Below are 21,017 nucleotides of genomic sequence, written 5' to 3'. Positions count from 1 at the left end.
CCCCCCCACCCCCGCCAGGCGGCAGCTCACCAGCGCCCCCGGTGTGCCTGCAGCCTCGCCCCATAGAGCTGCCGGTGCAGCAGGAGCCCGTGCAGGAGCAGTAGAGGCAGTACCCGGGTAGGGCCTTGGATGTGCACTCCTTGCTGGGCCAGCTCCAGACTGTGGATCAAGACGTGACCCAGCTCCAGGGACTGGTCCCAGAAAACAGGCATGGAGTGCTGACTCAGCACCGCTGGGAAGGAAGGGGAGTGCTGAGTCAGCACTACACAGTCACCTTCCCTCCTCCAGTTTTTTGTTTTTGTTTCTTTGAGTTAGGGTCTCAGTATGTAGTTCAGGCCAACCTTGATCTCACTGCATAACTTAGGGTGGCCTTGAACTTGCAACAATTTTGCTTCTATCTCCTGAGTGCTGGGATTACAGGCTTGTGCCACCACACCTGCCCCTCCAGTTTAAGAGAGCATTGGGGGATAGGGGATATGTTCCGCACCTGGCAATGAAGCACTGGCTTCTGCAGGTGCAATAAGCCATAGACGGAAATCTCTGTGCACGGTGGTCACATTCCTGCTTTCGGCTGGAGCTGAAAGCAAAGCCTGCTCCGGGTCTGAGACCACTAGGGTGTGAGAAGAGGCTGAGATGAGCCCTCAGATCATTGGTCACACATCGGTTTGGGCATCACACTTAAGACTGGGAGAGCAGGTGTCAGACACAGGGCCCAGGGGACAGACTTGCCGTGAGAGGATCAGTCCAAGGTCCAAAGAGTTCAAGCTCAAGGCCAAGCGCAGGTTCAGATACTAGAACCCCCTCTAGGCAGCACACTTACCCTCGGCTCCATCCAAGAGCCCCAGCAAGGGCTGCAGTAGCTCCTTTGGCCAGCAGGACATCAAATGACAGTTATCCAGCACCAACCACTGGCCTTCCAGCATGGCCTGGTGGAGGGTGCTGACCACATCCGAGGCTGGGTTCCAGGCCTCTGAGCCCAGGGCGATCACCTGCAGATGCTTTTGTCCCTGGGCACCAGCAGAAAGGTGGTAGTGACTCAAAGTGTCTCAGGGTGACACCTAATGTAATTTTGTAATCCACGATCCATATAAGAATGCTGAGTGGGGTCCCCATCCTCTTCCCCTCCCCACAGGGTCCCAGTCACTCTGTGGCCAAGAGGCAAGGTTCAAACCTGCTTATTCGTGGGAGCAAGTTTCTGGATGACAGTCAGAGGATGGAGGGTGACTGAGGGGTGGCCAGGTGGTGGCAACAAGATCAGTATGGGCTGAGTAGCCTGACTTCGTTCCAAGGGCAAGCTGGGAACACCCAGACTCTCATCCAGAGGCCGGCCCAGGAGGCTGGTGGTAAGGTCTGCGAGGGCACCTGCTAGGTTCTCGGGTCGTAGCACGCGCCACAGGATCAACTTCTGGAGGAGGCTGAGGGACTGAAACCTGGGCCCAGGTGCAGGGCCCAGCACTGTAGAATGCAGTGACAGGTAATCCTGCCAAACTCTGGAGTGGTCTGCCAGGGATGCCCGAAGCCCAACGAATGGGGGCAACAGTTCTAACAGCCCACATTCATGCCAGGTTCTCGGTGTAAGCCAGGCCGGCCGAACGACACCAGGGACTGACTTCCAGGGGCCTATACTAGGGGAGGCTGCCAAGCCAGGCCAGAGCGCCAGCCTCTCCAACTTTGGTGCTTCCTCCGCCACTTGCAGCAGAGCCACAGCACCCAAGGCACCCACCAAGGGCACCTGTGTTAGTCCCAGGGCAGTCAGGGCCCTGCCCAACAGCTGGCGGGTCAGGTGTGCTTTCAGCTGCAGCAAGTGGCTGGCCAGGTCCTTCCTGTGCTGTACATCATGCAGCTTCATGCTATCCAGAGCCTGTCTGATTGCTGCCAGCCAGTTTTCTGCACTCATACGGAAAAAGGGCAGTGAGTTTTGTAGTGTGCTGAGGGTCTTTACGATGGCTGTTCCATGCCAAGCCACCTGCTGGTAGGGTGCCCACGATGCCACCTCCTGCAGCTTCTGTTCTTTCAGCTCCTCATAATCGGCCTGCATCTGACAGATCTTTGCCTGGACTCTCACAATGTCCCGTAGAAACTTGGTGGGTTTCCGATGCTTTGGATTCTGGAACAGCAGCATCATCAGCAACTGTTCCTGCACATAGTGATTTTTTTGGATGGATCTGGCCCTTCCTCGCAGTGTCCAAACATTTACACTCATCTCTCCCACCCTACCGGTGCCCTTCCAATGCTCAACCTGTCCATGGGTGGGGCCCCCAAGCACCTCATTAGCCTCTATGGCCTCGCAGGCATCCAGGGCTCTGGCCTTTAGGTCCTCCCAGCGGATCTCAAGCTCAGGACACTCTCTGTACAAGACTTCATGTAGTGTCTGGTTTTCTAGTATTTCCAAGTTTAGGCCCAGATCCAGGACATTCAGCCCCTTCAGCAGTTCACCACCTAGCACTTGGGCGTCACAAGAAATGTGCTTAATTCCTTCCCTTGAGCCTGCTCTGGGCCAGGATGAATGAAGCACTGGGTGCCTAATGTGCCCACAGAGCAGACATCAGCACTTGTCCTCTGGGTCTCACCTTTTCCGAGGGCATCGAGGGGCAGGGTAGTGCTCAGGTAGAGACAGAAGCCAGGCTGCACCCGTGGTGGATCCAGCTGTTCCCGCTGCAGCAGTTGCTGCAGTTCTGGGCACCCTAGGCCCAGCTCCACGTTAGTCAGGAGCACAGGCTGCCCTGTGAAGGGAAACAGGACAACCAACCCATAGCGCCAGGTTCCCTAAAGATTCTCCAATACAGTGGGGGATGTAAGAGCTGAGCTCAGAGTGTGGCATAAGGAGCCTGTGAGATCACTGAACCGGGGCAGTGCAATGGGGACACAGTGGGTGGGAACCGATTCTCACCACTGGCAGCGGCCTCCCAGAGCCGAGGACCCAAGTTTGGGTCAGTGCCTGAAAGCACACTGAGGCACAGTGGAGGCGGACACTGAGTCTCAAGGGCGAGCTTGAACCCCTGACTCCCTGGCTCATGTTCATTCTTTTCTTCCTCTTCTTCCTCTTCCCCCACATGTTCTTTCTCTTCCTCTTCCTCCTTTCCCCATTCCTTTGCCTTCTGTGCTTGCAGCTGCTCTTCAGCCTCACAGCTCTCTTCATTATCATCATCTTCTCCGGAGGCCTCCTGTTGGGTCTCTCTGTCTGGATCCCATGTGGGGCCCTTGCCTGGGGGGGAGAGATGCAGGGACACACAGCTCAGAGGGAGGCTGTGCTCTGCAAGGGCAGGCAGGGCTGCAAGATGACAGCTTAGGAAGGCTGTTCAAACTCTGTCATGTACTTTTTTGATCTATAAAATCGAGTTGATACTAATGATGACCTCAAAGGGCTACCATGAAGCTTCGGTGCCATGATACATGGGCAGCACTTGGGTTGGCATAGAGTGGGTGCTCAGTAAGTGCTGGCTGGCGTTGTGGCTCTAAATTCCACAGAAGGGTTAGCCTTCTCTGAAACTGGCTCCATTTCTGCCCTTCCTGGAGGATGGCTGGAAGAATCCAAGCCTTTCTCCTTTTTACCTGAGTTAATTCTGCCACTAACAACTAAAAGAGGCCTCAGCAATGTGGAAATTGGTGGCTGCAGTGGTGGTTTCTAAGTGGAAAGGCCATCCATTGTGGAATTAGCCAAGTCATGGGGAGTGTGGTGCACACAGATGGCTCGCTAATCAACAGCCATTCTCCGCCTTTCCCCCTTGCTCTGTTGCCCAGGATGGCCTAAAGCTGGACTGCAGGGCAGGAGCTGCGAGAGATAAACGCTTCCCCTGATCCACCTTTGGGTCTCTTGAAAGTGGAGGTTGCCAGGACAGCAGTGTGGTGCATTCATTATCTTTTGCTAGAAGTTAGCAAAAATGTAACACTTTGAAAGAAGGCCCATTTATTCGCAGTTCTGCCGGTAAGGCAGCTTCTGTGCTCAGGGTTTCATTGAGCTAAAATCAGGGTGTTAGCTGGGCTACAGGGCTCCTATGCAGCTTGAGAACTTTTCCAGGCTTTATTTTTGTTTTTGTTTCAAGACAGCATCTTGCTATGTTTCCCATGCTAGCTTCAAAGTCTTCCTGGGCTAAGCAACCCTTCTGCTCCCACCCACCAGCTCCCTAGGACGCCAGGCCTGCACCATCACACCTGGCTCTTGGCAGCTGCTGACAGAGCTCACTTCCTTCCCACAGTGGCCCTGTGGCCCCTTCTATCTGTGAACCCGCCACAGCTCTTTGAATGTTTCTTGCATTTTAAATTTTTGTGAGGGCAGGTCCTGCTTTACCTTGGTCTTAACCATCCAGTAGAAAAGTATGAAGACGAAATATAGGAAGTAAAGCCATGTTGTTGGTTGAGCTGTGGGGGACTCAGGTCAATAATTTCTGACATTGCCAGTTAAACAGAAGACCCAATGCTATTATGGGCTACTGGACTCTTTTAGAATATTTTGCTGAGTTTACACACCTATAATATTCAACAACAGAACTTAAAGAAATTTGGATATAACTATGAATGTCCATGTTGTATCTGTGTATTCAAAGTGGTTGGGATAGATATATAGTTGCATTCTCTTAATGAATAGAATGATTTGTTCTAATGGTGTTTGTAAGTAGGATCACAGGTCTGCATCTTGTACAGCAATTAACCACTGGGAAGAATGTATGCAGTGTATTATTGAAAAAAAAATAACATTTTTGGTCTACAAGCTTTGAAATACTACATAAATATAACATATGTATGTGATAGTACAAATCTGATGATGTCTGCCTATACTTGTACAGAAATTGTGTACCTAAACCCATGCAAATTTTCCTATGAAGAATTTTATTGTTATCAAAAAATAAAAATAAAAATAAAAGCAAAAAAAATATTTTTGTGAGGGGCTTTGCCAGATGGCTCAGTTATTTAAAGCACAACACAGGTAAAGGCAGGCAGGTTCATAGGACCACGGTTTGATTCCCAGCTCCAGAAGCTGTACCAGACCTGCCCTTAAGGCAGCCTGAAGTAGAAAAAAAAAAAAAAAAAACCCAAAAAAAATTCCTTAAACTTTCATGATTTCTTTCCTCTCTTCTGCTTTCTCCCTTTGTACTGGGGATTAAACTATATCTCCAGCTTTTAAATAAAAAAAAAATTTTTTTTTTTCAGTCAGGATCTCACTGAATTGCTAAATTTCCCAGGCTGTGCCTGGACTTGGGATCCTCCTGCTTCAGGCTCCCAGAGGCCTGGGATTGTAGGTACGAGCTACTATGCCTGGCTTTTCTTTCCTGCTTGAAAGTCTCACTCACTTACATGGAAACCACCTAGATAATGCAGGATAATCTATTTCTATCTTAAGGTTAATTGATTAGTAACTTCATTATATCTCCGAAGTCTTGTGTATCATATAATATAACATGATCAAGAGAGTAATACTGGAAGGCAAAGGTCGCAGGGCCCAAAATTCTGCCTACCACATTTGACAATTCAGGCTTCTGGAAGGTTTTTTACTTAAGGCAGCAGACATCTTGCAACTGTGACATGTCTATTAATTTCCAGGGCCAATTATCACAAACTTAGAGCAACAGAGACCTATTCTCTCATGGTTGTGGAGGCCAGAAGGCAGAAGTCAAGGTGTTGGTGAGCCTCGAAGAGGGATTCCTGGCTTGCCTCTCCCACCCAGTGGTGCCTCTAGGTGCGCTTGGCTTGTGGCCACATAACTCTCACGTCAGCCTTCCTTCCCATGGCCGTCTTTTCTGGATACTTATCATGGGACGTAGAGCCCATTTACATAATGTACAGGGTGATCTCCTTTCAAGGTTCTGGACTTCATTACATCTGTTAAGACTTTTTCCCAAATAAGGTCACATTTTCCTCACTTGTTTAGTCCCCTAAATTCCATCTTCTGGGAAATAAACACACTCTCTTCCTTCTCCTAGGAAATGTGTCTTCCAACACACCACTAAGATGATCCAAGAATACTCAGTAAAAATGTTCCCTTGGAATTCTCAGCATTGGATAAACTGAGCAGTAAGGACTCTGGGCTGTGAGCAAGGTTTCCAGGAGAGCCAAGCAGACCAGGAAAGTGGAAGAGCATGGATTTTGGTCACCCATGTACAATCAGGATCATTGCATTATAGGCCAAGAAAAGCACATTGGACCAAATTTATTTATTTTTGGTGTTGTTTATTTTAGGGAAGGGTCTACAGGGTGTTCAGGGTCTCACTACTACATCGGACTTGTAGTGATTCTCCTGTTTACAGCCTCCAAAGAGCTGGGATTACAGGCATGCTCCACCATGCCCAGTCTCAGCACTCCAGGAGCAGGGCTGGCATGGCAGGCCCGGGGATTGAACCCCCAGCCCCTGTGCCTGCTTGCAGGCACTTTAATCGGCTGAGCTATTTGGCCGGCGCTCCAAATTCATTAATATAGGATAGGCTGATAAAATCTAGGATATCCTAGCTACAAAAATTCAGTATTTCTACTATGGAAAGGAAGACCCCAGATGTTGAGTCACCCGAAGCATGGTATTACCACCCCTGCCTTACCTTTGGCTGATGCCAAGCACCTGTCCTCAACCAGAGGCAGTGGGCTCAACCACATGAGGGCCTGGTTGCTGGGATCCAGCAGCAGAGGCCAACGGCAACTATGGTAGTGGGTGCTGCTTCGCAGGAGCAGGCCTGCCAGGCGAGCTGACTTCACCTGGGGCTTCAGGTCTCGGTCCCACTGGTGCTGTTCAGAACTACAGCTCAGTAAGGACAGAATGCTGAAGGGAAAGCGTGTGGGCAGCAGGGGAGTCTTTGGTGGCATGATGACAGGTTTCTGCTTCTGCTTCAGTGCCTGTGCCACGTCATCTGGGCCTAGGGGCTCCTGAAAACCCCTGCACAGGGCCAGCCACTTGTCTAGGAGCTCCTGGCGCCGTGGTGGTGGGAAGGGACCCAGGTAGACAACAGCAGCTGAACACACAAGAGCATCTCCAAACACGGTCAAGCAGTGTCCCCTCAATTTCTGATGTGGAGGGAAGAGCAGAAGTATATAGGCCGGGGAGGGCGGACAGAAGAGGGTCTGACAAGGAAAGCGAGCAGGGAATGGTGGCCAGGACGGTGAGGAGAGCGGGGTGAGGGAACTGGGAGCACGAGGCAGGATGTAAATGAACCAGGAGGGGGGTGTCTGGGAGGGGGCCGGATACCTGCAGCTGTGTAGTCCAAGTGTGCATGGGCGTGATTAGCGCAGGCCTCACCGGCCATTTTTTATAATGGCCACACTGTGCCAGGGTGAGTGTTCCCAGCATTTGACTGTGGAAAGCGTGGGCATCCTTCACCTTCTTAGTCCACGTCAAAATATCCTCCAGCTTCTCCTGGGCCTGCAACTGGTAGTGGCCTAGGCGGGCCTGCTCCCGAGTCAGGATGGCATCCACCTGCCGCAGCAGGAGGCCTGTGGGCCGCTCCCGGCGCTTTGCCATCCCATAGCGCAGAACGGCCCAGAGCCAGTTCACCAGGCTTGCTGCGGGCGGACTGACTGTCCGCAGGGCTGTGTCACTCATACCTGGAGCCTTCAGAGCGTGGTTCAATTTTATCAGCTCTGCGTCGGTCATCTTCTCCTTGGGGAAGAACACCAGCTCCTGGAGGATATGTGAGGGGAGAGGGGAAGATGCGATGCTTCGGAGCTCCACCGACACTCCAGCCCTGCCCGGTCGCCCTGGCAGGCCTCTCTTGTACTCCTTCCTTTGCGCTACCTGATAAAAGTCCTCAGTGCATAAAAGCTGCTTGGCACTGGCCCAGCCAGTTTCACAGTGGAACAGGTCACACAGTGCATCAGTCACCCGCACTACAGACTCCGGGGGTGCTCGGTAGCTCCGTATCTCTTCAAAGTCAGCCACCTTCAGCTGGCTCAAAGGACCCATGAACGCCTTGCCCATCTAAGTGAGGAGAGGTGCACGCTGCAGCAGGCTCCTGAGATGCTCTGCTTTTTCTTCAAGGTGTTTCCAGAAGGGAGCATCTTCCCCCAGGAGGCCTCATGAGGGGCACTCCCTGAGCCACACTGTGCCCTTTGCCCATTCTCCCCAGAGACTCCACCAGCACCTCATCCTCTCCTAGTGCATCCTGCAAAGGGGCTGTCCTCTCCCAAGACAGCAGCAGTGTGGGGTAGGTGGAGGAAGGACCAACCTGCTCCAGGAAAGCCTGGTGCTGAGCCTGCAGGGCATCCCGCTGCTTGACCAGGGTCTCAGTGAGGCTCTCCTGATGTCGGCACTCTGACAGCTGCTGCTTGTATAGAAGCTTGCTCTGCTCTAGCTGCTGCTGGGCTAGGTTGAGGTTCTGTGAAGGGAGATCATATCCTGTGTTCACCTTAAGCTTTGTCCACCCTCTCTAGCTAACCTTTCTCAGTTCCTTCCTCTGTCATCCTTTATTCCTTCTCTTTTCTTTATTTCTTTCCTTCTTTCTCAATACTGGCAATTGAACTCAGAACCCTCATATTGATCTACATTTCCAGTCCTTCCCCCTCCCCATGTCTTCTATTCCCCCAAACCTAGGCCATTTCTGAGGTCTTTTTTAATTAATATTTATTTATTTATTTATTTATTTATTTATTTATTTATGTACTGGGGATTGAACTCAAGACTTTGCCCTTGCTAGGCAAGTGCTTATTCTATTGAGCTATCTCCACAGCCCATTGAGGGCTTTTAATTACAGCTCCTAAATTTCTTTCATAGTCACCCCCACAATCCACATTTATCACTTGCACTCAGGATCTCTGTTCTGACCTTTGTAGCTTCCTACCTGACCTCTCAATGTTCTCTTATTCCTTTAATCTCTTCCATATATACTCATTCTCACTCTTTTAAAAAATTTGTTTGTAGGGGCTGGAGAGATAGCTTAGTGGAGTAAGTGCTTGCCTGGCAAATACAAGGTCCTGAGTTCAATCCCTGGTACCATAAAAAAAAAAAAAAAAAAGGTCAGTCCAAAAATTTTGTTCATTTGTTTGAGACAGGGTCTCATTATGTAGCCCACGCTGGCTGGCTGGCTGGCTGGCTGGCTCTCTCTCTCTCTCTCTCTCTCTCTCTCTCTCTCTCTCTCCATGTATTTGGTGCAGGGTGTCACTACTACATAGTGATCCTCCTGTTTTCAGCCTCCCTAGCACCCAGCGCTAGGATCCTAGGTGTGCGCCTCCACATCCAGACTAAGGGGGCTGGCATGGCGTGTGGTGCTGGCGATTGAACCCTGGTCCCTGCACTTGCCTAAGCAGGCAGTTAGTCCTCTGAGCTATCTTGTTGCCCCTACAACATTGTATTTCAAAGTTCCTTGTGTTCAAACCAAACCAAACCAAATAAAACTTCTCTTTAACTTGAGAAAACACTTGTAACTGAGTGAATTTAGCTGCAGGAGGCATGAAGACCACCCCCCCAACCAATACTTGGCTGTATATACAGGAGGCAGTACTACCCTCACCCCACCAGCTTTAGCCAGACATAAGTAATTCACTTATTTGAAGAGCATGATTGCTCTATATAACGAAAGAAAGAAAGAAAGAAAGAAAGAAAGAAAGAAAGAAAGAAAGAAGAGAGAGAAAGAGAGAGAGAAAGAAAGAAAGAAAGAAAGAAGAAAAGATAGATAAAAGATAGATAGATAGATAGATAGATAGATAGATAGATAGATAGATAGACAGATAGATAGATAGATTTGGGCTCTTGGCTGGGAAAAAACTGCTTTGAAGGAAGAAATGGAATGGTTGAGTCTGAATAACATTACAGACCAACTGTTGAGATATGAAAGGGAAGAATAAAGTTGGTCACTGGGAAACATCCAGTGGAAGAGGGCGGACAAGGAAATTAGGACACTGGTCCTTAGTAGTCTACCAGGTAACTATATTTCTACTTTTTTGCTTTGTGTGAGTTTTCACCATCTCCATCTCAATTTCTTCACTGTACACAACAGTGTACAGTGTACTTGTACTTGTGTACAAGGTATGATGTAAAAATATAGTGAATGTTTAAAATTTAAAAAGTATCACAGTAGGGGCTGGTGAGATGGCTCAGTGGTCTAAAGCACCTACTTAGAACAAGCTTAGCAAAGCACAGGGACCACGGTTCAATCCCCCAGCACCACATGCCAGCCAGCCCCGCCCCTTGGTGGGCTGAGCTGGCCACACACACACACACACGTAAATAAAAAAAAATTAAAAATATTAAAAAAAAAAAAGTATCAAAAACAGTAAAAGATACATTGCGTGCCAGGCCAGTGGCCCACATGTGTGATCCCGGCATTCAGGGGGACACAGGATCCCCGCAAGCCTGCTGGGGCTACATAGTGAGCTCAAAGCCAGCTGAATTGTATAGCAAGAACTTTTCTCAAAGAAAACCCCAAGGGGGCCGGGGAGATGGCTCAGTAGAATAAGTGCTTCCCTGGCAAGGGCCTGAGTTCAATCCCTGGTTCTGCAAAAAAAAAAAAAGAACATATCAATCCACCCAGTCCAAATTCAAGGAATACTAGGGGCCGGGGAGATAGCTCAGTAGAATAAGCACTTCCCTAGCAAGCGCAAGGGCTTGAGTTCAATCCCCGGTTCTGCCAAAAAAAAGAAAACTCCAAAACATTGGGATGATCCCTGTCAAATCCCGCCCCCCCCCCTCACAGGTACACTCTTGTATTATTGTTTTTGATACTTTCTGAAGCAGTTCTGGGAGTCATTTTCCTGGGTGTCTTTAGTTGTGTTGTAGCTGCCTTGATGTCCAAAACCAATTCAAACCATTTTCATGGGCCATGGAGATGGCTCCGTGGCATAAATGCTTCCCTGGCAAGCACAAGGTCCCAAGTTCAATCCCTGGTACCAAAATAAACAAACAAACAAAACCCAAACACATCTTTCTTTTTTCTTTCTTTCTTTCTTTCTTTCTTTCTTTCTTTCTTTCTTTCTTTCTTTCTTTCTTTCTTTCTTCTTTCTTTCTTTCTTTCTCTTTCTTCCTTTTTTTGTATTTTAGGGAAGGGTATACAGGGTGTTCAGGGTCTCACTACTATATTGGACTAGTAGTGATCCGCCTGTTTACAGCCTCCCAAGAGCTGGGATTACAGGCATGCACCACCACACCCTGTCTCAATTGCTGTCTCAGCGCACCCTGGGGGTGGGGCTGGCACAGCAGGCCCAGGGATTGAACACCTGGCCCCTGCACCTGTTTGCAGGTGCTTTAATCCACTGAGCTATTTGGCCAACACTTAAGGATTTTTTTTTTTTTTTTTTTTTTTTCTGGCTCAGGCTGCCTTACAGGCAGGTCTGGTAAGGCATGTGGAGCTGGGGATCAAACTGAGGTCCCCTGCGCCTGTGTTTGCATGAACAGGCGCTTAAACAACTGAGCTAAGAAGCAGGCCCCACCAAAACATTTTCATGATCACTTTTGATTTTGGTGAAGAGGCAACAGTCACACAGTACCAGGTCCACCAAGTAAGGAGGAGGAAGACACATCCTCCTGCTTTTACGTGCCTGCCTCTCTGTCAGGTGTAGATCCCGTGAGTACGGTAGAGGAGGACATGCTAATATTCTTAGAAGTCTGACTTTCCACTGCATGGTACTTTGCAGTAGCATTCACCATACTTTTGATCTCACCTTGTAAAAGACTTCAGAAGGTGGCCACAACTATGAGATGTGTGTTTGACTTGGAATGAAAGTATTTTGAGAGGAATTCATGGCAGTGTGTCTTTTACAATAATAGAAATTTTAAAATAATCATTCACTGAGTCACACCTTTTCTGGGTGCTTTTTCTTTTTTCCTTCCAGACTAGCCTTGAGCTTATGAAGTAGCCCAGGCTAGCCTCCAACCCATGCTGATCCTCCTGCCTCAGCCTCTCAAGTACTGAGATTACAAGCATGAGCTATCATGCCCAGCCATTTGTTTTTTTAATGTATTTAGTACAGGGTCTCACTACACAGATCGGACTTGTAGTGATCCTTCTCTTTTCAGCCTCCCAAGCTCTGGGATTACAGGTGTGTGCTACCACACCCAGTCTCAACTGCTGTCTCAGTGTGCCCCAGTGGTGGGGCCGGCACAGTACCCTGGGGATTGAACCCCAGTCCCTGAGTCTACCCAAGGTGCTTTAATCCATTGAGACCATGCCCAACCAATTTGGTAGTGTTTTGGAAGAAAGAAGTACAAGCCAAAGTGGGGAGAGGAAGTAGTTTGGCTATAAGAGATGAGCCATCTAGCAGCGAGAGAGGAGGCAGGAGCAGATAAAGAGTTGACTGGGAGACTGTAATCCCCACCCCATCCCTCACAGGGAGACACAGAGATCCGGGGCACAGATTGACTTTTCACATTGTCGAGGCACCAGGAGCCACCACAGGCAGGCAGTTGGGTATCATATTGATTGATTGATTGATTTTTTTGCGGTACTGGAGATTGAACTCAGGACCCTGTGTTTGCTAGGCAAGAGCTTATTCTACTGAGCTATCTCCCTGGCCTGGGTATCATATTGATTTATAAAAATCAATCTTGTCCTGGGAAACTTTTGAGCCTGAGCTTTATACTTTTTAAAAACATCTTTTATTTATTTATTTATTTATTCATTGGGTACAGGGTCTTGCTAGCCAGCTTGGACTCATAGTGATCCTCCTGTCTCAGCCTCTCCAGTGCTGGGATTACAGGTATGCATGACCACACCTTGTTTCAGTGGCCAGCATAGCATGCCCAGGGCTCTGGGGCTGGCATGGAATGTGGAACCAGGGATCAAACCCAGATCCTTGCTCTTGCCAAGCAGGTGCTTACACAGCCAAGCTATCTCCCAAGCCCCAAATTAATTTTCATAACCCTCAGCAGCAGCAGCAGCAGCAGCTTCTTCTTCCTCTTCCTCTTCCTCTCCTTCTCCTTCTCCTTTTTTGGCAGTACTGGGGATTGAACTCCAGCCTTGCATTTACCAAGCAGGCACTTATGCCGCTGAGCTATATCCTTAGCCTGAGCCTGAGCTTTAAAGGTGGTAAGGGCTATAGAGACCCCCAAGGGAAAGGATTATTGTAGGAAAAACACGAGCTGGAGTTCACTCTGGATGGCACCTCCCCAGTACCCTCTCGCTCTTTCTGATATACCTACGTAGGTCCCCCAGTCTTCCCCTTACCTTCTGGGAGTCTTTTAGCTGCTGCTCCAAGTTGATGACCAGGCTGGTGTGGATCCTATGCTGCTCCACCAGAACCCGCAGGTTCTCCAGGGAATTCTGGATCCTGGGGGCACAGGTGCCAGTGAGCAGACCCCAGAAGGCAGGCAGTAAGTGGCAGGAATGGGGTCACTTACATCTTTGCTCTTGTCTTTATCTGCTGGATCATCTTCTGCTGCAGCAGCAGGAAAGTATCTAGGAAGTCTAAGAAGGTCTTAGGGGTGACAAGTGGCAACACAGGACACAAGTGCTCATGGTAGTAGGCAGCAGAAAGATGGATGAGAGCCATGGCTTTAGCCACACTGGGAACTGAGGCCTGGAGGTCTGGGCACTTGAAGGATCCTGCAATGGACTTGGCTTTAGCCTGGCTGTGAGCTTCTGGGAATGGGAAAGGAAGGTACCCGCTCCTAGCTTAAGAAAGAGGGTAGAAAATGTGAAGGAAGCTGAGAGAGACAGAAAAGGAGAGAGGACTTGCCACGGTAAAACCCTCCTCAGAACCCAGTCGAGATGAGTGGTGAGGACAGGTGAAAAGGGCCCTTACCATCACCAAGAGGTAGGCTTTCAGCACCGTGCAGGTGGTGCTGGGCCACTCGTACCAGGGAAGCCTGGTCCCAAGACTCATAGTGGTCAATGTTGGTAGTGGTCAGTTGAAGGAGCCTCAGAAAAACTGTAGAGGGCAGCTTCTTTGAGGCCTGGCCATCTTCAACCAGGAAGAACATGTGCAAGTGGCTACATACTTGTTGGTAGAACCTATGGACAAGAACTCAGCTGCTGTCTTTTTTCTTGACCCATTTGCCCATCTAGGCCCCAGGTGCAACCCTGGCCCCTCGGCCCTCATCTTCTGAGCCCTCGTGATAACCCATGGGCTTTATTTTGTCCTAGTGGCCAGGACGGAGTAACAGCAGAGCAGGCTCAGGTACGGGGTTTTGTCTCTTACCTTTGCAACAGCACTTCCTTCTTAATGTTAGATTTGATACCAAGGTTTTCCCTGGGGAGATGCTCTTCAATGCTGTCCAAATCTGCCTGTGTGTACTGGTCAGGGAAACTGCCTGTGGTTGCCAGGGCCACCAGCCGATCAAGAGTAGTGAGATCCATACTCTTTGGCACCAGCAGGGCCACTGGGTGGCTTAACATTCCAGCATCCCAGCTGGCATCTCGTAGACACTGGAGAATGGCCTCCTCGGGCCCAGCTGGCAGGTGGAAGAGGCGGGCCTGGCAAACACTTGTGGCCAGCGTGACAGCCACGTGGCGCCCGGTACCCAGAGTCCCTGAGAGCAGTAGACTATGCTGCCGGGGCCTGGCCAGCACCCGGACCAGGCGGGCCACATGCTGGACCATGGGGCGGCTCCGCACCAGGTGGGGGCTGAGTCTCAGCTGAGCAGCTGAAGTGGCCAGCTGCTCTTCCAAACTCCCCCACTGTCGTTCTAGATATAAGTTGGGGCCCTCAGAATTGGACCCAAGTATCAACTCCTGACAGAAGACCAGGTCTGAGGGTTTTTCCTTGGGACGGAGTAGTAGTACTGGTAGCAATAAGGGTGCAACTGCGTCCATCTGGCCTGCCTTCTGCCACCACGTGGTGGATTCTGTTGACTGGAGCCTACAGCTAGAAGTCCTTCTGCTTTCTCCCTGCTCTGCCTTGTGATTTATGCTCTCCCTAGGCTCCCTGCTTACTCTCTTTATGGATGGTACTTGACTTGGATCACTGGAGTATGAGCTTGTGGGGGCCTGAAGGCCATACAGGTCCTCTTCCTCCTCTGTGTCACTGTTACTTAAGTCTTCCCACTGGGCCAGCTCTCCCTCTGATTCCACTTCAGGTACCAGCTCCTCCTCCTCCTCCTCCTCTTCCTCCTCCTCCTCTTCCTCGTGGTCCTTGCCCAAGTGCTGGGGCCCTGGCCCATGGCAGAAGACACTCTGGGCTATTCCTAGGAGCACGTTAGCACAATGGGCGCGTTCCCTGGGGCTGTCCAGCCGATCACAAAATGTTCTCTGTGCCTCATGCAACCAAAGGCGCAACATGCAGCGCATGGTCATCATAATAGTGAGGTAAGTGCCACGCAACCCAGACACCCGGTACAAGTGCTCCTTGTCAAAGAAACAGTCTTCAAGCACTTGGGTGCCTACTCTAGTAGGCAGTAGCTGCAGGCTTCCCAGGAGGTGGCTCACAGAGTGCAGAGAAAAACGGTAGTGTGGGTGCAGGGGCGAAGGCATGAAGCAGTGGCACATAGCCTCCCAGGCACTCACCGAGGCCTGCACCAGGGCTTTCCCCAGAATGCCCACCTGCTCCACTGAGGGAAATCGCTCGAGCCAGGCTTGGATGCTGGGTGTGTGCCTGCTCAGCAGGGTAGCCTGCGTCATGCTGCCCAGGGCCAGCACTGTGAAGAGTCGAAAGAGGCGCGGGCACACTGGGCGCCCACAGCCTCCGGGCACTGTGGTGGTGGCAAGGAAGTTGACTGCAGGATGCAGGTTCTGCAGTTCCAGTGTGCTGGGGGCATACATTGTGCCGTCCATGGCCTGTCGCAGAGTCTCCAGCACCGGCTGGCAGCTATTCTCCGCATCTGTGGGGCAGGGCATGAAGACTAGCGGTGAGGGTGTACAAGCGTACGTGGGAGTGTTCCCTGCACCTCTGCCTCTTCTCCCGGCCCTGCCTCCAGCGTGCACAGAGCTCTGGAGTCTTCTGTGCATCAGAGGGGTTGGGATGTGGCATTACTTCCCCTTCTCATTCAGATCCTACCTCTGTGAACAATTATTGATTAGCCAAAAGAAAATGAATGCTACAGCAACATTTGGAAAGCAAAATGGCATTCACTTTAGTCAAAGAGTACAGGTTAGATCACAGCTACACCTCAAAAACTCTGTTTAAAGGCCAGGCATGGTAGCACATGCCTGCTCTCGCAGCACTCTGGAAGGCTGAGGCAGTAGGGTTACAAGCTTCCGCTCAGACTTTAAGAACATAATTACCTGTAGCTTTACCTTCATCAGATTTAGAAAGTTGCCCTCCACATTCTTAGTTTTTGTTTGGTTTTGGTTTTGTTTAAACTCACTGGCCTTGAACTCACAATGTAGCCCGGGTAGCCTTGAATTTGCAGTGATCTTCCTGCCTCAGCTTTCCGAGTGCTGGGATTACAGGTGTCGCCACCAGGAAGGTAGAGTCAATTTTGCATTCCTGGGAAAGACCTCATTTAGTCATGTTGTTGAATTTTATTTAGTAATATTTCACCGAGGACTTATTTTTTATTTCTATTAATGAAAGATAGTGGTTTATAATTTCTTTCCCTGAAATGCCTTTTCCCAAAGTGTATTATTAGGGTTATGATAGCCTCACAAAATGAATGGGGAAGTGTTTACATGTCAATGTACTGAAAAAGTAAAAGCTAGTTTTCAGCTAAAAAGCTGAAACCATATATACCATATATAATCTAACTTTGAAAGGCTCTGAGACTGGAAACATTCAATATTGTTGATTCAAGGCTTTCACTTCTAGCTATTCATTTTTATTCTATTTCAAGTTAAGCTTGGGTAAGTTGTGTTTTGCAAGCTTCCATCCATTTCATCTAAGTTACCAAATTATTTCATAATCTTCTTGTTACCTATTTATTTATTTACTATTTTATGTATTTTAGAACAGGGCCTACAGGGTCTCACTACACAGATTGGACTTGTAGTCATTCTCCTGTTTTCAGTCTTCTTGTTACCTTTTTAAATATCTTCAATAAAACTTCCTTCATTCTTTTTTTTGGCAGAACCGGGGATTGAACTCACAGCCTTACGCTTGCCAGGGAAGCGCTTATTCCACTGAGCCATCTCCCTGGCCCTTCCTTCATTCTTAACATTGAAATGTGTTTTCCTGTTTATTTTTTGACTAGCTTGCTAGGAAGCTGTAAACCAACTATTGCTGGTCTCTATAATTTATGTATTTTTCTACTTCACTGATTTCTTTTTTCTTTTCTTTCTTTCTTTTTTTTTTTTTTTTTTTTTTTTGAGGAACCTGGGATTGAATTCAGGCCCTTGCACTTGCCAGGGAAGTGCTTATTCTATCTACTGAGCTATCTCCCAGACCCCTATTTCACTGATTTCCACTTTGGTCTATTTTGTTTCCTTCTAATTGCCTTGGGTTTAACCTGTTATTTTCTTTAGGCCCTTAAGCTGAAGATTTAGGTCATTTACTCCATACACTTCTGTTACAGGCATCGTTTCAGGTACTTTTCTCTAAAATATCCGACACCCAAAGTTAAGGGAGGAAAGGTTCCTTTAGGTCACAGTTGGTGGAGGTTTCAATCCATAACTGCTGGCTCCAAGGCAGGGTGGGACATGGCGGAAGGGCAACAGTTCATGGAGGCAAAAGACAGCAAAAGTCAACCAACTCTTAACAGTGTCTTTCTGCCTCTTACTCTATCCAGGCTGCTGGAATTAGGGTGGTTCCAGCCCAATCCAGCAATCACCCACTGGTAATCCCAGCACCCTTAAACCCAGCATTGTACCACCATCAATCACACGCTCTAGAGTCAGTCACCTCTGCCTCTAGATGGCTTTGGTCCATCTAAAACTGCACAAGGCTTCTGAGGGACATCTAGACACAAGCTACAACAGGCATTAATGCGATAGCCCTTTCTCTAAGAACTACTTTAGGCGCATCCCATAAATCTTAATGTTTTTCATTATTATTCAGTTTGAAATATTTTCTTCTTTCTCTTGTAGCTTTTTTCCCCCTCCACACTGAGAGTTGACCCCAGGGCCTCTCCTATACTAGGCAAGCTCTCCGGCACTGAGCTACATTCCCAGCTCCTCTACCTTTTTCTGATGCAGGAGCAATTTAGAAGTGTTGATTTGGAAGGGTCAGCCAAATAGCTCAGTGGATTAAAGTGCCTGCAAGCGGGCCCAGGGCCCAGGAGTTTGATCCCTGGGCCTGCTGTGCCAGCCCTGCCCCTGGGGTGCACTGAAATGGTGATTGAGACTGGGCATGGTGGCCTACACCTGTAACCCCAGCACTTGGGAGGCTGTAGACAGAAGAATCACTGAGTCCAATCTAGTACTGAGACCCTGAACACTCTGTAGACCCTTCACTAAAATACAGAAAAAAAAATCAATGGACATTTCCTAGGTATCATACTGTTGCTGATTTTTATTTATTACCACGATCAAAGAATATACTCTAAAACTTTACACCTTTGAATTTGGTTGAGATTTATTTCTTTAGCCAGCACGTGCCTAGTTTGGTGAATACTGCTTGCCTTAGTCATTTTTCTTGTCACTGAAACCCAATACCGGACAACCACAGCTTCAAAGAGGAGAGGTTTGCCTTGGCTCTGTTTCATTGCCTACACTGGCTCCAAGCCAGCAAGGCATGGCGGAGAAGAGAAGCTCACAAACAAGCAGCGGGAGCAAGGGGGGGACGGGGAGGAACCAGACCTCATGCCTGGAGTAAGGCCCTGTGATTCATCATCTTCCAAAAGCTCCCTGTGTCAGTTATTTTTATTTATTGCTGGGACAAAATACCCAACACCCAAAATTATTTAGCTCATAGTTTGTGGAGGTTTCAGTCTATACTCTGCTGGCTCCCAGGCAGAGTGGTACATGGCAGAGAGCAGCAGTTCATGGTAGCAGAAAACAGTGAAGAGCAAAGGAAAGGACACCAGCTGGGCCTTCTAGCCAGCCTCTCTGCCCTCCTTAAATTACAAACAAGCTACCCTGAGGCTGGGAGTATAGAACTCACACAAGGTCCATGTCCTCCCCCTGCACAGGATGAGGATGTTTACAAAGAATCCTGCTTCTCTGCTGAGTCACTTAATTAAACTTTTAAACTTCTGAAGCTGACACAATGTATCAACCAGTACATACCTCCTATGAACGCATGAGGACATCTAGGTATAAACTGTAACACCCTTGCACTTGGAAACCAGTACATTTAGCGCTTGGTGGGCATAATGTTCTGAAAAGATCGGTGTGGTTGTGGGACTTGTCAAGCTTTTACTTCCTTGCAACTATTCCATTAATTATTGAGAAAGGAGTATTACATCTCACACTGTGTTTTTGTATTTGCTGTTTTCCACTAGTTTCTTCATATATTTGTCTGTTCTAGAACTTTCAAGTCTTCCTGAGGAATTGAATGTTTTCATTGTGAGATAGCTTAAATTGCTCTGTTATTGGGCCAGCCAGATAGCTCAGTGGATTAAAGTGCCTGCTTAGGCAACGCAGTCACCAGTTCGGTGCTGGCCCCGCCTCCAGGGTGTGCTGAGACAGCCATTGAGACTGGGCGTGGTGGCTCACGCCTGTAATCCCAGCGCTTGGGAGGCTGAAGACAGGAGGATCAGTGAATCTGATCTATGTAGTGAGAACTTGTAAGACCCTGTACTAAAGTACATTAAAAAATAAATAAATAATTTTTAAAAGACCCTTTAATCTATCTGTGTTTATTTATTATGTATTTCTGGTACTGGGGATCAAACTAGGGCCTCACACAGTTAAATAAAAATTCTACTACTTCACGCTACATTCCCCAGCCCTATAATTTTTACATTAAAGTGAATCTCTTAGTGTATAGCTAGGTCTTAATTTTTTTTTTTTTTAAATCTACTCTGACAATGTTCTTTTTTATTTGGAGCTTTAGTCCATTCACATTTAATATAATTATTGATTTTCTTTCTTTCTTTCTTTCTTTTTTTCTCCAGTACTGGGGATTTGGGGGATTGAACTCAGGACCCTGCACTTGCCAGGCAAGTGCTTATTCTACTGAGCTACCTCCCCAGCCCTTAATTTTCTTCATTTAATGTCCATTATAGTGTGTCCTATGTTTCTTCTATTCTTATATCTTTGCAACAGTATTGGCTCCTTTTTTACAACTTAATATTTTTTAATATCTCACTGTATTTACTGACTCTTTAGTTACTCTTTATCATTTATTATTTAGTGACTTTTCTATGGTTAGTAATATGCCTTCTTTCCTCCTTTTGACATAGGGTCTCCATATGTCACGCAGTCTGGCTTGAGCTCATGGCAGTCCTCCTGCCTCAGCCTCCGAGTACTGAGTTTATAGGCATATGCCACCTTGCCCGCATAATATGCCTTGCTACCTAAATAATTTTGGAAGCAATATGTCTCTTCACACCTTCCCTACTTCCTACTTCATTCTTCCTACTTAATACTTAAATTTGCCATTTCACAAACATAGGAAATAAACAATACATAATTCAATTTACCTTTTCTTTACATTCTGATTTTACTCTTTTACTTCTACCTACATTACCAATTCACCTGAAAATGTTATTATTATTATTATTATTATTATTATTATTATTATTTGCTTTAAACTATCTGTTGTCTTTTAAGGAAATTACAGGAAAAAAATTAATCATTTATGTGTACTCGCATATTTACCATTTTTGATGTTTTTATTCTTTTTTGTAGATAGGAATTTCCATGATTTCCCTACCATTTACCATGTACTAGAGTGAAATTCTAGCAGAAATGAGCTGTCTTATCTTACATGTGTCTGAAATATTTTCTTTTTTTAATTTTTATTTATTTTTTTGAAATATTTATTTTCTAGATAAAAAAATTTAAGTTAACAAGTGTTCTTTTTTCTTTTAGTTGTTTAAAGATGTTCTGCTGTCATCTGGAATCCATTGTTTCCAATGGAAAAATTAACTCTCATTCTTTTTTTTTTTTAAACTCTCATACTTAATGTTGTTACTCCATATATACTATGTCCTTTTCTATTTTCCTATGGCCAGCTTCCGTTTTCTCCTCCTCTCCCTGCTCCCCCTCTTCCTCCTTTCTCCCCCTCCTCTCCCTGCTTCTTCTTCCTCCTCCCCCCTCCTCTCCTCTTCCTCCCCCTCCTCTCCCTCCTCCTCCCCCCTCATTCCCCTTCTCACCTTCCTCCCCTCCCTCCTCCCCTCCCTTCCCCTCCTCCCC

At 47.8% G+C, this 21,017-nt stretch overlaps 1 protein-coding gene across 1 annotated transcript in view; it reads right to left on the bottom strand.

Moving 5' to 3' along the window:
* The window catches only part of LOC111812849 (dynein heavy chain domain-containing protein 1-like), a 28,097-nt gene that overhangs the window by 3,136 nt on the left and 3,944 nt on the right, over nt 1-21,017 (bottom strand). The window contains exons 3-18 of the mRNA XM_023702068.1: nt 15,351-15,664; nt 14,047-14,609; nt 13,651-13,859; nt 13,247-13,487; nt 13,074-13,176; nt 8,145-8,294; nt 7,715-7,897; nt 7,169-7,600; nt 6,528-6,987; nt 2,891-3,205; nt 2,571-2,723; nt 2,267-2,445; nt 1,172-2,107; nt 821-1,007; nt 488-610; nt 31-232 (exon numbers count right to left, since the gene is read on the bottom strand). Of these exons, the coding sequence (XP_023557836.1) occupies nt 31-232; nt 488-610; nt 821-1,007; nt 1,172-2,107; nt 2,267-2,445; nt 2,571-2,723; nt 2,891-3,205; nt 6,528-6,987; nt 7,169-7,600; nt 7,715-7,897; nt 8,145-8,294; nt 13,074-13,176; nt 13,247-13,487; nt 13,651-13,859; nt 14,047-14,609; nt 15,351-15,664 (4,750 nt within the window). The remainder of the gene's footprint in view (nt 1-30; nt 233-487; nt 611-820; nt 1,008-1,171; nt 2,108-2,266; nt 2,446-2,570; nt 2,724-2,890; nt 3,206-6,527; nt 6,988-7,168; nt 7,601-7,714; nt 7,898-8,144; nt 8,295-13,073; nt 13,177-13,246; nt 13,488-13,650; nt 13,860-14,046; nt 14,610-15,350; nt 15,665-21,017) is intronic.

This window comes from Octodon degus, unplaced genomic scaffold (assembly GCF_000260255.1).
Source record: "Octodon degus isolate 3935 unplaced genomic scaffold, OctDeg1.0 scaffold00146, whole genome shotgun sequence".
In the NCBI taxonomy this organism is placed as follows: domain Eukaryota; kingdom Metazoa; phylum Chordata; class Mammalia; order Rodentia; family Octodontidae; genus Octodon; species Octodon degus.
Note: the sequence above shows the minus strand (reverse complement) of the source record. Positions and strands in the feature narration are given on the sequence as shown.